Source organism: Aulonocara stuartgranti (genome assembly GCF_965226115.1).
Source record: "Aulonocara stuartgranti genome assembly, chromosome: 18".
Lineage (NCBI taxonomy): Eukaryota > Metazoa > Chordata > Actinopteri > Cichliformes > Cichlidae > Aulonocara > Aulonocara stuartgranti.
In genome coordinates this window covers 22,845,767-22,861,897 of record NC_138954.1, presented here as the reverse complement: position 1 = coordinate 22,861,897, position 16,131 = coordinate 22,845,767, and the positions used below count along the sequence as shown (strand labels likewise).

The 16,131-nt window shown below is 41.9% G+C and overlaps 1 protein-coding gene across 3 annotated transcripts in view; it reads right to left on the bottom strand.

The window, feature by feature from the left end:
• LOC309694043 (ephrin type-A receptor 3-like) overlaps positions 1-16,131 on the bottom strand; it is an 82,564-nt gene that overhangs the window by 51,228 nt on the left and 15,205 nt on the right. For all 3 annotated transcript variants that reach the window (XM_082513760.1, XM_082513761.1, XM_082513762.1), the window contains exons 3-5: positions 11,592-11,792; positions 10,334-10,441; positions 9,867-10,218 (exon numbers count right to left, since the gene is read on the bottom strand). In XM_082513760.1, coding sequence (XP_082369886.1) covers positions 9,867-10,218; positions 10,334-10,441; positions 11,592-11,792 — 661 coding nt within the window. The remainder of the gene's footprint in view (positions 1-9,866; positions 10,219-10,333; positions 10,442-11,591; positions 11,793-16,131) is intronic.

Here is a 16,131-nt window from a genome sequence, read left to right as displayed (position 1 = left end):
TTTTGCCATCAAGATAAAAGGCTGTAGGAACACAGCATCTCTTTTTGAACAAAGCCCACCAGACCGACACAAAAACACACGCAAAGAACAAACTTTTACTATTAACACACAACTTTTTGCCTCAGTAGCCACGTGCAGCTTAAATATCTTCATTAAAACATTACACACACACACACACGGCAGTAAACGTGCCCACATCGGCCGGCCCCGTGACCAGAAGAGTGTGTGTAGGAGGGGCAGTGAGCCTCCTTTACTCATCCACGTTATTTTCAGTTCATCACTCTCAATAATTCATTTTCTGAGGCAGGCAAGGAAAGGAGAGCCCTGTGGCTGTTTCTCTGTGTCAGTCATAAACACACTCTGCCAGATGTACCTGTCATGTGGGACGCCATATTTTCACTGCCTTTAATCTGTGTGTGGGCAGTGGATGACTTTGTCAGCCAAACTCGCAGCAAATCGAATTGAGATAGCACAAATTTGCACTTGTATGTTTCAATCTCTTTCAAAGTTGAAGACCGCAACATGGTTAGGATTTAGAAAGAGCTAACACTAAAGCAGCAGAAAAACAATGTTTAAGCTTCCTGCCTTCCTCAAGGTCACACTGGATCAAAAAAGTTTTTATTGTTAGTTTCTAAGTGTGTGCTTATTTATGATACCTCTATTTCTCTCTGTGTGTCTGTGCTTCAATCTATATCTGAGAGATAAAGAGTTGCCTGGTTAAGAGTAAAGTGTTCCATAAATACATCCCCTTACTATATGTATGCCCCTTACTCAAGGTAAAGCAAGTCAAGGTTGTCACGGGAAAAATACCAATGCATGTTTTACATTTAAAAAAATGCTCAATTCAGTCCTGCAGAAGCTTTTTATCTGAATAAATATCGACAAAACAATTAGATCTCCGGCCAGATCAACAAATGAAGCAGCCTTAAAAGCTAATGACACCCGTAGACCTAAATGATGTCCTTTTAGCATGGGAATGCAGCTGGGTGGCAAGAAGCCATAAGGAGAGGACTGTGCCATTCATGCTGCTATTTTCAGCCTAATTTAAATGATTTAGACTCAAATTGTATGTTTGCAGTTTGTTTGTTTGGAGATGTTAGTCTCTTGTTCTTCAACAACAATTCTTTATAACCTATAATACATTCACGAGTACAACGAAACAGTGTCCTTGGGTTGTCCTTGTTGCTCTTGGAAAATAAAATAGACAAACAGACACCATTAGAAGTTTAGCATAGCAAGCAATGTGCACACGATATACTGAAGTTTTTCAAAACTAGATCAGCTAAAATATCGACAAAAACATTTAGGTGTGATTATTAGGTAAGTTCTAGAGGTTTATGGAGGATCTATCACGTAGCGTTCTCATTTAGTCACACAGAAAATTACAATATTAGAAAGAAACTCCAATGATCACATGACCCCCTATGAGCAAGTGCATGGCGACAGAGGGAAGGAAAAACTCCATTTTAACAGAAAAAAGATTGTGGAAGGACCAGACTCAGGGACGGACGCCCATTTGCTGTTGGGTGTGACCAGAAGGAGACAGGATAATAGACACACTATGGGAGGGAGTGTTTAAACACAGTAATAAACACACACCTCTAGTGCAGCCTAAACCTTTTGCAGGGATGTTCAGGTCACCGGATCCAGCCCTAACTATCACGATAAGGAATGTATTACTAAATATAGTTTTATGCCTAATCTTAAAAGTAAAGTGTCTCTTTCAGGAGGGTGGCCTGATAGCTGAAGGCTCTACTTCTTATTTGACTTTTAGAAACTCCAGTAAATGGTATAAGACAGTAATGTCTTTGTATCCAGTTTTGCCAAGACTCCATGAAAAAGTATTTTTTTCATAATGTTGACAAGCAGGCAAAAAATACCGAGTTCTCCTTTTCAGACCACTGACATTCACCTCTGTCTGCAAATTCTTTGCCTCGCATCTCTTCCCAGAAAAAGGCAAATCATTTCCAGTAAACAGTTTTTACTACCTAGACAAGGCGTCCTTCAAGCCAACAGGCATCGCTGAAAATTTCTACCTATACCACTACAGCAGCTGGTCTGGAAAGCAATATTTATAACAAAGAGAAAATTAATGATGTAACTATGCGCTTTGTTCTTGCTCTTTGTTCCGTCTAATGCTGCAGCTGAAAAGTCCTTTGGAATCTTTGTGAATGTTACCTTCTGGCTGTGAAACAATAGTACAGCTGTAATAAATAGAAAAGCAGCAGCGAATTGAACTACATCTGTACAATGAAGCTGAACAACCAGGCCTGTGCAGTGCCAGACCTATCAACCTGACAGGCTGATCGTACATCTGGAAGTAATCCATAAACTAGAAAGAGAAAGAGGGAGGGATGAGGGGAAAGGGTCAATGGCCGCCTTCCTGTTCTTGTGCTTCCTGTTCAACAAACCCACTGGCTACATGCAGGCGCCTTTGATTTTAAACTGAGAAAACTGGAGACTGATTCAAGACCATAGAAATGTGAAAATTATGAGCTTTCCCATGAGTGCGCACATGTTTATCCCTAACTGGAACTCAACGGCATATGGAAGATGCCAATTAATGGGAACTGTACCCAAAGGAAACACACTCTCCCCTCTATACCTCTCCTCTCTCTCTCACTGCTTCCGTCTGTGGGGAATAGTGCTAAATAAGGACGTGAAACATGCGTTAACAGTTTCTCAGTCCTTGGCCTGCTTTTTCTCTTTTCCTCTTAGGGTTTGTTCACACGGTTCAACCCACTGCACCAGACTCAGCTATACAATGTCCCGTCACTTCAAAGCCACCTTTGTGTCCTCTGGTTTTGTTGCTTCAAAAGGCACAAACGCCACCTTGGTGTTAAGGTGGCATTTGGCAGCTCGTCTTATGTGTGGCGAGTGATCAGCCATCGCAGACGAAGCGCTTTGCGACTGTGCATGAATAGACATTATCTGGGTCAGTGTTGTGTGGGTATGTAGATGGGGACTACGTGTGTATGGAGGATATAGCGAGAGCCTAAGCCTTTGTGATTTCATGTCATTTATTCAAACACAAAAGAGAGGAGATGAGAAAGAGGGAGAGGGGAAAAGGGATGGAGTTAAGGAGGGACATGTGAGAGAGAGGAGATAAAGGAGAATAAAGGAGTAATGAAGGAAAATGTGGCTGTCATTAACCAAATAAATGAACAGGGAAGTCAGACAGCCAGTGCAGCAGAAAGGCACGCACTCGCACAGACAGGTAGAAGGACAGAAAACTGGCCTCCACTTGGCACATGTATCCGTTTGTCCTTTAATTAAGAACATCTGGATCGTAATAACACCCTGCTTCCTAACACTTCAGTAGCTTGCTGCCCCCGTGCCTGCAGCAGCGTGCACACGTACACTTCATATACTGTATGCACACAAAAATCTTCTGACTAGCTGTCTAAATCCTTCTGTTAGCCGCCCACTACCTTCCTATCCACACCTACATGCTCTCAAGCTCCCTGAGCTGCCAGCATGAGAACAGCAATGAAATAAGAGGTGTGTGTTTGTGTGTGTACATGTGTGTGAGACATAACATACAGTAGGGAGCTCTTGACCTTCAAAAGTCTGTATCTGATCAAAATAAAATGCTTGCTTTACCCACTGCTTCAACTGTCCACATTAGCCATTCACACATGCACACACACCCACTCTTCTGCTGTTGAGGGTAGAGGGAATAAAAAAAGAGGTAGGTTTCCTACTGAGCTTTCAGCATACACATGCGCACACACACAAAAGCTCAGTCTCTTTCATAGGTGTGAAGATTAGCCTTTCCCTGTGTCTGCTCCCTCTTTAGACCTTTCATTATGAAGGGAGGACTGAAATCCTCTTATGAGATATAAAGTGTAAAATTCTATTGTAAATATGCTTCTGAGCATTATGCATTTTCCTGATACTTTTGCATGTCCAAAAGTCTTGGAATATCTCCATGTTTCCCCAAACATCTGATTTGTCTGATTCACTGAACGCCTGAGTCGGGGGGATTTTTATTTCTACGTTGACTGACTTTTGTACACTATGTATGAAAGGACAAATTTGTCATTGGATCAACAACAATTTGTCTTTATTACAAGCACTTCAAAAAAGCTTTCGTTTGTAGGATTCAGTCGAGCAAAGATTTCGGTTTTGCTCTCTTTGCATCCTCAGTGATACCAAACATGGTTACCTCCATTCAAAAATGCCCCAACAACAAACATCTTTGCATATAACCACCTACATAACACTCTGTATGTTTCACTATTTTATTTATGCAATGATTGTAAGAAATCCATCCATCCATCCATCCATCCATCCACTGTAACCCCCAGGACACCTGGGAAAGGCTGTCACCTCACTTCTCTAGACGTTGAAGTGGTTATTTGTTGAGTTTGAGAAGCTCGTGTAGGGGGATTTTATTAACTTTGATTAAGTTTCAGTCTTTATGCTAAGTTAAACAGTTTATACTCTTTTATTAATGAGTCTAACTATTAAAATATTCTGTGTAGCAACCCAGTGTCTCTGTAGTGATAAGCGATCAGATAATTCACACCACATCAGATGCACATTGGTCTCGTTCCTCAGTATTTCGCGCTTTGGTTTCGATCCAATTGGAGAAGTGAAAAGAACAGCAGGAGAGCTGAGTGGAATCAGTATGAGGAATGTGGTGTTACTTTGAAAAGTTCCTCTTGTAAACTACTTCATGGCAGCATCAAAAAAGCAAACGAATAAGAAAAAGGGGAAAAAAGACTATCAGACAAGTGGACGGACAGACGTGTGATGCTGACCCATATTATTTTCAGCTCAGAAAGAAGGAGAGAAGAGGAAGGGAGGAAAACTTGTGTTGAGGTGACATGTGTCTGCCCTCCTTCAATTCGTCTCCTCCGTCTCTTCACATCTGAGGCAGTAATTGGTGCTGTCAGACCCACAGAGAAGGACAGAACACACGAGCGCACACGTAGGTGACACAGCTACATACATACACACCCACACACGCTCCTGCCCTTCAGCATGTACCCCTAGGGCTTAAAGCAGGAGAGGTTTGAGAGGAGTATTCACTACATCCCCTACTAGCTATGAAAGACAGAGACAACAGGAGAGGGCAAGGGAGTATGCAGTGAAAATAGAGGGGATAGAAGAAAACAGTGGCAGACAGAAACAGAGAGGGCGAGCAGGACTAGAATGCACAAGAGACAAAGGCACATAGAATAAAGAAAGCAGGAGAAGGAAAGAGGAGGGAGTGGAGGAGCGGGGCTTTGGCTACGCAGACAGAGGCTTCTGCATGGGGTGGAGAGAGACGGAGTTGAACTGACAAGGTAGTGCAAAAGCTACACAGAGGGAGAGAAGGAGAGAGAGGGTGATTATGCAACTTCAGTAGTGACAAAGCAGATGAATATGATTTCTTGAGACTGAGCAAAGGAGTTAAAGGCCATTGCAGTAACACTGCTTTTAGTGCATGGCTGAAAACACAACTAATGGCATTACCAGAGTGCATCTACTGCCATAGCCAGGAACCTGAATCAAAATTTTTTAATGAAGGTGATCCAGGTCAGTACTAAAGGTTAGTCAGTTCCTTCTTGGTAGATGGTCCCTTCTGTTTTTAAACTTTATATTAAAAGCCCCATAAGTTTCTTATTAAAAAAAAAAAATAGAGGGGGTATAAGACAGCATCTTCAAGAATGAACAATCAAGAATAAACTTTAATTCATCATATTGGTTATCACAATATAGAATATTTTAGTCTATGAACCAAAAAATGTTCCAGGGACTTTTGAAAGAAACTCCTTTGAAAGGTTGATACCTCTAAAAGTATTGTTTCTTGGGTCTTTCTCAGAAATAGAAGGTGAAGGTACCGAATTAAACAGTTTACTTCCAAGAAATCTCAGAAGAAATTATTCGACCTGTAAAAGTAAAGCAAATAAATCTTTGTCCCTGATTTTAATGACTGTCTTTAATAGGACTGGATAAGAGTGAGTGCCACAGGCAAGTTAGCAAAAGCCAAAAAGCATTACCGTTAATTTGTTTTGGTCCTTTAATGAGATTTCCAGGCAATAAGAAGAACATGGAGTCATATATCATCACTGTCGCATTAATTATAATAACTCAGTAAAAATATATCAAGATGACAGAAGACTGTTTACATCTCAACCTCGTGGTTTGTTTTTGCTTATGTTATTCAAAATTAAGACCACATTTCTCATGAATACCACTGTATCCTATTCCACAGTCTGTTGATATGTGTGCTGTTTATCCTGGACAATGTATTTCCCCTTATATGTCATGAAACAACCCGCCGGATTAAATCTAGCACAGTGCCCTCGGTTAACAAGATCAAAACACACATATCCATACATTTAAACACACTTAGTTTCACACTCTCTCCAGGGAACGGGAAGCATTGGGTTGGAAAAGGGAAGACGAGAAAGATGAACCCATGATCTATAAATGTTTAACAAGTGCAGACAGAGGAGATAAGGGCTGCTAGGAGGAGAAGTGAGACAGAAAGAAAAATGGTGAGGTGGAAAAAAAAAAGAAGACAATGGCAGAGGAGGCGGGTGGGGAGCAAAATGGGTGGCTTGTCGAAAACGAGAGGTGGAGAACAGTCCCATAATAGAAGGAGACATCACAAAAAAGGTTAGAAAATCGACAAGGGGAGGGGAAAGAGACAGAAATTGTGAAAAAAAGCTGTAATTGGAGGTGCCTGGTGGTTGTCTAACACAGAGGGGCTAGTAATGATTCCATTAGCGCTTTGCACTGTGAGAAAGAAAAGACAGAAAAACAGAGAGAAAGGAAGGCAGAGGGAAAGAATGACAGAGAGAGAGAAAGAGAAGCCAAAGACAAGGAAAAGATTCACAGAGAACACAGGACGATAACGGTGAATGTCAAAGGTGCTAAATGGTAGAAAAGAAAAAAAACAAGCACAGAAAAGGAACAAGAAGGAAGGAGAGAATTGAAGACATCCATTAAATGGCTCGCTCACTTGTGCTACAATGACAATTACAAAATGCCCTCCTGAAGCTCTCCCCCCGAACCTCACCTCTTCATCTCTTTGTGTGACAGCAAACGTGAGCGGATGATTTAAATGCATTAGCAGAGTGTGTTTTCCCTATGGAAGACCTCCAGACCTCCAGACTGTTTCAGGCCAGGAACCTTTTGTTTGGAGCTGATGCAGAGCGCTGAGAGGACCCTTTAAAAGCCTGGCTGTTGTTCTCTCAGGAACACATTAAAGTGCAACGTACTGAGTTGATGTACTTTTTTTTTGTTGTGTGTCCTCTCATGTCTTTTGTGAATCCGCTTGCTAAAATGAGGCTGATTACGGATGCAGCTGCATTAGCTGGCTAAGTGAATTCTGACAAGGTAAGGTGATAGTATGAAAATAGAAGCATGTTCATGCAAACGCAGCACAGGCACAAAGTTATTTAAAACAAAAGAAAGACGGTTTCCAGGGAGTGAATTTTTGGCATTATTATGTTTGGCTGACACTGGTGGGACAGCGAATTCTCCTGCTGTATGAGGAAATTTCATTGCTATGCAAATCCTTCCCATGATCCTACAAAAAATGTTTTTCCTAATACCGAGTAGGTGGCGCAGACATCCCTGCGGGAGGGAAGATCCAATTCACCACAAAGGAATTAAAATCTATTGAAAATGTTTATTTATTTGTTTATTTTTGTTCCCAGAATAACTATTACATATGAACTGAATACAGAAACCTGGCTTTCCTTCCCATGTTGAATGCAGTGGACACCTGTTTTCCCTGCAGCTCTGGTGACCCTAACCTATTAGACATGGGCCGTATATATATTCCTGACATGTGACCTCAGACTGTCAATAAGACTCTATCATTACCTTTGCACGCAACTGCAGCACACACACATACGTGCGCACACAAAAGCTAGACTGTTTAGATTTTAGAGTTTAAGCCAGCTTGTTAAATGCTCCTTTATTACTCTATTTATTCTCTCTGGAGTGAGAAGAGTCAAGAATCTGGCCGACGAGGTCATGGAGATCACTGAGGTCAAGCACCCTGCTGTGTCAGACTGACTTTAAATAGTTTTTAGTACTGTGACAAAGACCTGCGTAGTGTAAACATCTGCCAGCTAGCTCACCTGTCAAATAACTACAGTGTGTACGTTTACAAGACAGGCATGTAGCTCAACAGTCTGCGTTTCATGATTGAGATGCAGCTCGAGTTCTGCCACAATCTGCGCACATTACCAGTCTGCAAACTGCAGAGTACAGCTTGTTCTTATTCACTTGTCTCTAAGGCCCAACTGCCAAGTTTTCTGGGCGTCTTGGCTGCTGCTTCTCCCAAACAACTGAAATTGCATTATGCGCACCGATTTCAAGTCTGCAGTGATGAATATCTACGATTCCATTTTCTTTTCGGCGAGGAAGTGAGCCCGTAGGGACAGGTGACAGCATGAGCTTAATACAGCTTGCTCACTCAAACGCATGCATGCACAGTATGTACACACAAACTCACACATGCTGCACACACCATCTGGGGAGTTTTACAACTCAATAATCTGCTTCCTAAGGCATACCTTTTCCTCCCCTCCTGCAACACAACACACATCAATAAGCAGTTTCTCACACACACTCATACTGCTCGCCTCTACTTGAGAAGGGAAAATGAGACGTTCAGCTCTGTCAGACACACACACTCACACACACACACAAAAGAGGAGATGCCTTAAAGCAACTTCTACTCTTTCCTCTACAAAAGCTGTTTTCACTGTACTGGGAGGGATGACACACACACACACGCAGTTAAAAAAAAAACACATTCACACAGAGTGTGTCCCTAACCTAAATACATAGAGTCATTGTCATTCCATCCTCTGTGTCACTGCAAAATTCACTACAGTGTATCTGCACGCAGAGGCAGCCACATAGATATGTACACACTTTTATACACAACACCACTTCCAAAAAAGTGGGGACACTGTGAAAAATGTGAATCAAAACAATAAAATAAACTGTAAATCTTTTAAAACTACTCACAGTACAACCTTTGAAAGTGAGATACTTCAGTGTTTTGGGAAAAACATGAGCTTATTTTGAATTTGATGGCAGCAGCGTGTCTCAAAAAAGTTGGTACTGAAAGTAGCAGCAAAATGGTGCAGCGAGAGTGCAGACAGGGACTAGAAAGAGAGCATATTTCTACCAAACTGGCTTTTCTTTATCGACTCTCTTTTAAATTTAGAATTCTCATTGTTTACAAGGTTTTGAATAATCAGGCCCCATTTTATCTTAAAGACCTCATAGTACCGTATCACCCCCATCAGAGCACTTCACTCATAGACTGCAGGCTTACTTGTTATTCCTAGAGTATTTAAAAGTAGAACGGGAGGCAGAGCCTTCAGCTTTCAGGCTCCTCTTCTGTGGAACAGCTCCCAGTTTGGATTCGGGAGACAGACACATCTCTCTGCATTTAATCATTAGTTATTATTAATCTCTGTCTGTCTTCCACAGTGTGTCTTTGTCCTGTCTTCCTCCACTCACAGCCAATGGCAGAGGTGCCCCTCCATGAGGCTGGTTCAGCTGGAAGTGTCTTTCTGCTAAAAGGGAGTTTTTTTTTCATTCCCTCTGTCGCCAAAGCGCTTGCACATAGAGGTCATCTGAGTGTCGGGGTGTTCTTTGTATTATTGTATGGTCTTGTACTTTACAATATAAAGCACCCTAAGGAAACTTTGTCGTGATTTGCTGCTATATAAATAAAAATTACTTGAATTGAACTGAATTGAATTAATCACCAAAACATGTCAGCACCTCACTTTTTCCTCATTTGTCCTGTCTCTGTCTGTCTCTCCCACACAAATGCACAAACACTTGCACGCTTACATTCTGTCCCCTACATGCCTGAGGACCCCAGCCCCACTCACGTTGGCACATGTCCTTGTTCTCTTCGAAGCCTGGTTTGCACACACACCTCCCGATGGGAACCAGCCATCCGCCGTCTGCACTGCAGTACATCTTGGGAGGCTCAAACTCCTCAGAGGCGTTCACACACACACCGTGCACCTCAACCAGTGCCGTTTCTCCACCCGTTATTGTGTCAGGAAACTGGGCCAAATTTAGCACAGTGAGTGGACATTTCTTGTAGAAGACCCTCACGGAGACCAGAGCAATGCAGGCGCCCAGGTCCTGGAAGGCCAAGTAGAAACCCTTTTTACTCAAGTTGTTGATGGTCCGCACTTCCGTGTTTAGCTTCATGACACGGTCGCCAACGTCCACCTGTGAACAAAAGATATATTTTACATGTGAGTTTGGTGAATGGGATAATGCAATCTTTAGCAAACTGAAAGCAATTGAAAGTGTTCTTATGCTCTCTCTGTGCGAGTATCCATACCTGTGTAAAGCTCTCATCTGCAGCAATAGTGTCAATTTTGATGTACTGACTTTCCTTGATAAACCACAGGTTTGCATTGTTGGACTCATAGTAGTACATGTTGAATGTCTGCAAAAACAAACAGCATCCATCAGAACGACGCACAGTTAACCGAGACAGATAAAAAGTATGAGCGGGTCCATCCAATGTGAAATTTTAACAAGCCATCCACTGTTCTGCAGCTCTTCAGCAGCTTGTCTCCGTATCTCAGTGCATCTGTCTGGATTGAAAGTCAGCAACGCTGTCTGCAGCTTCATGAGAGCGCAGCTCTAAACTGTCACATTAAGCCCATTATTTATTCTGGAGATGTAGTAAGACTGAAAGGCATATAAGGGACAGACGAATTGAAATGTATACAGAACAGAGCAGTGTTATAAGAGAATGGAGGGCGGGAAAAAGATTAATAAAAAGAACAAAAAAAGCCTGTAGAATAAACTTTGATTTATTCTCCAGCTATTGCTTCGTGTTATTTTTCTGTGTTTCCCTGTTTGTGTTTAGTATTCTGACTGGAAACGGATGAAAAATAAGTTATTTTGTATTTTTTAACTACATTACAGTAACTAGATTACACACACCTCCTTTTGACAGACCTGTTGATAATACACATGTTAATAACCTTCATATAAGAACAGGAAACACACAGAATGGTGAGGCGATGGTCTTAAATATGCCTTAAATGTGCTTCCATTCATACAATTCACAGCACAGCAATAAATAAACTGCATTTAATGTGTCTAATTTGTAAATGATCTACTTAGTGGTCTAATTAAGATGTATCTACTAAGTCACACATTTGAGGAGTTAAAGAAGATGCTGCAAAAGCTGCCGAGCACAGTGGATAGTCAGAGAATATTCTGCGGGAGTGCAAACAACTGCAAACAAAAAACCACTCAACTTGAAATATAACTTACCCGTGTGCTATTGATCTAAAAAAAAAAAAAAAAAAACACCACTAAGGAAATGTATTCTTTTTTCTTCTTACTTCACACCAAAAATATTTCAAAGAGCAGACAGCTACACAGCAGAAGCCACGGAGCCTATCAACACTCAATGTTTTGCTCAGGACGAGTGGGCAAACGAGCGGAATAAATGCAACAGGAGGCCTTAAACACAAACACACACACCAGCTGCATCGGCATTTGTTATCTAACCGAAAAGCCCACATGCTGATCATGTGTTTATGAAGCTTGCTTGTGCATTATGCTTGTGTGATGCAAACCTCTTTGCAGGTACCAGGGACCCCGGGTAGACTGTTACAGTCTCTTAGGGTGAATTTGATCTCAATGTGGACGCGCTGCGCTTCTTCCCGGCTGATGTGGCGCGTTCTCAGCCAGTTGTTTTGGTTGGCTTCCATGACGTTACACACCTGGTAGGTCCTCATCGGGGTATTCCTCTCATCCATGACACTGATCTCCTCCCACTGAGAATAAGAAACAGGAGGTAAATAGAGATGATTTATAATGATGTTTTCATTTGCTAGTTTAGCTTTTTCAAGCATATTTGGGACATTGCATATTAAAATAATTCCATTATTTAGCTTGGGGGCAAAGAAAGAATTAGGGTAAAAGGAGAAAGATTGCATGAAGCTGCAAAGAAGAGGGAGGGAAGAAAAAAGGAAGAGAGAGTGAAAGGGGGAGTAAGTGGATGAGTGATGAGGGGATGGAGGAAGGAAAAGAGAAGTGATGAGGGCTGCTGAGAAGTATTTGTGTTAAAGGGGAAATCTCTTTAACTAAAACATAAATTTCAAATCAAAGAGCAAGGGAACGTGAAACTGAGTCAGGGTGACGCTCAGCGGCACTGGGCCCAGGCTGACAACAGCACCACTCCCTTTCATCGTTAGCGCGTGGACAAAGAGGATCTCAGTTTTAAATACTGGTTACAGGGAAACTGGGTCTAAGTTCAATGAACTGTGGTTTAGTGCAAAGCAACACTGCTCTGCAAGTTCTGTTTTCATGTATGGGTGACTATGAGTGATGATGTGTGTCAAGATCACTGAAGGACTGTCTTTGTCTATGCTGCACGTGTTCGCAAAGTGGGTATGTTTTTCCTGAAGTGAACGGGCGATTTAACGCTTAAGAGGTAGACGTGTGTGTGAGACGTGCAGAGAGAGAGAGAGAGAAAGACAGAGAAGGAGAGAAAGAAGGAGTAGGTAGGACAGAGCTACTTTGTCTCCCATCATCCACTACCATCTGTTTCCACTTCTGACTACGGCTGTAATTGAGAACACTTCTCGCATGAGCAGGAAAACATTTCTATCTACTCACACATAGACAAGCACCCACATGCGTATACCACTCTCAGACAGACACACAAAGAAAAAGAACATTTTTATTCCTTAAAGAAAAGGAAAATAAGGTTTCAGTGTCTCAAGATATCTGATCCATTCAAGAGGACGCTAACTCAATTTTCTTTGACACACACACACACACACACACACACACACACACACACACACACACACACACACACACACACACACACACAGGATAGGCTCTAGTTTGTGGCTAGGACTGAAGAGACCACCATCTTTGTTCTGAGCTCCTGTCATCATCTTAAGGCTGAAGCCTTTAAGCTCCAGAGTGACGAGCACAGAGTTACTTACATGTTCTCGTTACCCACCGTACTACAGTATACACAAATACGCTAACCTGTGCAAAATCAAACAACAGTGGACCCAGACCACGACCCACCAAGGTAAACACCAATTATCTCTGACATGTCCCAAAAGTCCAGAGAAATAAAGAAGAGACGGGCAAGGAAAGAGCCGAGTAAGCAGCAAAAATGCAGAGAGAAACTTTCAGACAAGCGAAGTCCAAGCTGAGGTTGAATTCTTGAGGTTAATCTGATGTGACAGCCCAACAACCCGGCAAAAGCCTGACGCATTTCACCTCGAAGTCCTGAGCACTAAAACAGAGCCACATAAAAACACACATTCTCACACACATTTGCGCTCACTCGCCAGCTCTCCTGTGCGCTCAGATGCTTTTAATCTCCACAGCCTCTTCTACTGTGTATGAATTGGAGCTTGAACAAAACCAGCTCTCTCTTGATCCTGACCTTAACAGTACTTCAACAGACAGAGAAATTCGAAGAAGAAGAAGAAAACAAGAGAATAAGAAGAAAAAGAAGAAGCAGAGGATTATATAAGATGCTACAGTCCGCTGACACAAATGTCCCTGACAGGCAGTTAAGAGTTGGAGATTATACACAGCATAAAGGACGTATTACAGCTCGACGATTTTACAAACGCAGCGGCTGAGACTCGCTGTGATCAGCTGCACTCGATTCAACTGAAAGAACAAAAACGTAAGACCGAGGGAGGAAAAAAAATGAAGAAACACAGTGAGAGAAAGAGAGAGAGAGAGGAATGAATGTTGGTAAATAACAGGCACGACTGGCAGCTAAATAGATCCATCTGTGCAGAGCGGAGACCAGTCGGACATCACAGGACGGTCACACATACCCACCCACACAAATACACGAAGCTGAGTCCCCGGGGAGGGGTGATTAAAGCATTTATGGGAATAGTCATTGAGGGATAAAAAGGGCTTTATAATGTCTTTGTTTATTTCTTTGTAGGCAGAGATTGGAGTGGCTGGATTGCTGCCACTTCCTGTTGAGCAACTTATTTCCCTGCTCGCAAAGTCTGCTCGTTGTCACTTCTGCCGGGTGTGAGACGCAGGTGTGCTTAGGAAGTTGAGAACAACCGGGCTTTGCTAATTTGCTAATGATACAGATACGTCACACAACTGAGAGAAAGTCTCCTAAAAATACAACTGAGGAAACGTTGGGATAGGCTCAAGGGCTTCAGCTTTCTTGTTTAAGACGCAAGTGCACAAACACAAACACACATGCACACACAACTTATAACTATTGCCAGGGCTTTGTTGGCTCAAATTGAAACCCTCCTCCCTGAACTCTTAATCACCTCGGCCAATCAGCGCAGAGCCAGCTTGATTGCTTTGAAGTGAAGCAGAGACGTCGGCTCAGCGTTTAGATTCAAGCATTCACCGGCTTAACATAACATCCCTCCTTCTGCAATCATCTGATGGGTACACCTATGAGGACATAATTGGCCGCCAAACTCTGGAACAAGCTCTGGCTTAGCGAGGGGGAGAAAAAAAAAAGAAAGACAAATGACAGGGTAGGGGATAAAAAGTTGAGAATTTATGTCAGGGGACCAGTGAGGGCTGGGGAGCCTCTGGGGAAGCCGAGAGGCAGTTGGGCCTCCCATTTTCAAACATCATTAAGACATATCTGTTTTGTGTCCCTCACTGCTTTGTGGTGACATAAATGGGTCGCTCCACTCAGTCTCAGCCACATCCGGCCCTGCACGGCTCGGATTAAGCGTGACCCGTGAGGGTCAAGTGTGATTTTGGACTAATTCAGGTAGACATTGGCCTGATATTGGTGGGAATTGCCTCTCACTGAGAATAATCCTCAGGTTTAAAGCTTAAAGGTCAACTAGATAATCCCCCTGATATAAAACACAAGGCATTCTCACCACCCTAACACATTTTCTCTCCTCTCTGAGTCTCTTATCGCTCTATTACTTCTCTTCTACACAAGTTAGTAAATCTTTACGACATTCATTTTTAGACATATGCAGAATCATCATAAACAAACAGCACTTTTGCCAGCACGATTGGCAGCCCTTGTTGGTCTCTATACTGTTTTTTTTTATGTTGAATGCTACCAGCTGAAAATTAAATAGATAGTTTGCAGTTTTACAAATAGAGATACAGTCCATGACTTGAATTGTGCAGAAATTGCAAGCAGTAAGCTCTTGTGGCAAGAAATTTTTAGCTTTATTGGATCTTGTAAGAATAAACTTCCAGTAGAAGGCCAAACTGTGCCAGGAGCTACTGTGAAGACTTAAACAGTGCTGGCGTATTGGTTTCCCTGAGGATAGGTGGCAAGGTAAATGCATTTTTTACTCCAAGGACCATCACAATGAAATAGAAAAGTAAAGATTCAGCAACTGTAAAACTTTGGACTAAAAGGTTTAAAGTAGTAATTTTGCCCATGGCCTGCCTTAAAAGTTTTTCTCAACCAAACAAATTAAGAAAAAACAGAAAACCGATTAAAAGAAGTAGCAAAAAACAAAATCATAAAGAGCTGATATGAGTTATGCTTCAAGCTCATTTGCTTAGTGCTTAAGCGGATAAGTACAAAGTGGGATGAAAAGTAATGTGAGGCAGAGGCTTCAAATAAAATTACTTTTATCAATTATAAAAGTTTGCCACAACTAAACTGTTGAATTTCGGGTGATTTATAGTGGTTACGCTTTGCAAGTCTCAAGTTTTTTAATTTTTGAGGAGTCCTTCAGTTGCACTCCCTTTTATTTGCTCTGTACCTGATTACCCTCAAACGTCAATAAAGAATCGATTTTTATTTTTGTGGCAACATCATAGCTCACTGTAGAAACTTGTATATTTTCTTAAATTACCAGATGAAAAAGAGCGATCCAGGTGGGAGATAACGTCGGCTCTGTGTATCAAACGACAGCATGAGATGGGCAATGAAAGCAAAAGATTTTACAAACTAATTTCCGTGATCTGATTAAAGAAGCAGATAAAAAGTAAAGACTCTAAACACTTTTATTTTTGCAAAGTCTCAGGTGGATAAAAGGAGGCTATATTTATAGTATTTATTTCACAGAGGTATTGTGTGGAGACCAGCGTCTCCCCATCTGACAGTCCATGAAAAAAAGATATTCAGGATGGGGTACGCTTCACTTTCCAGCCAACACATTTCTT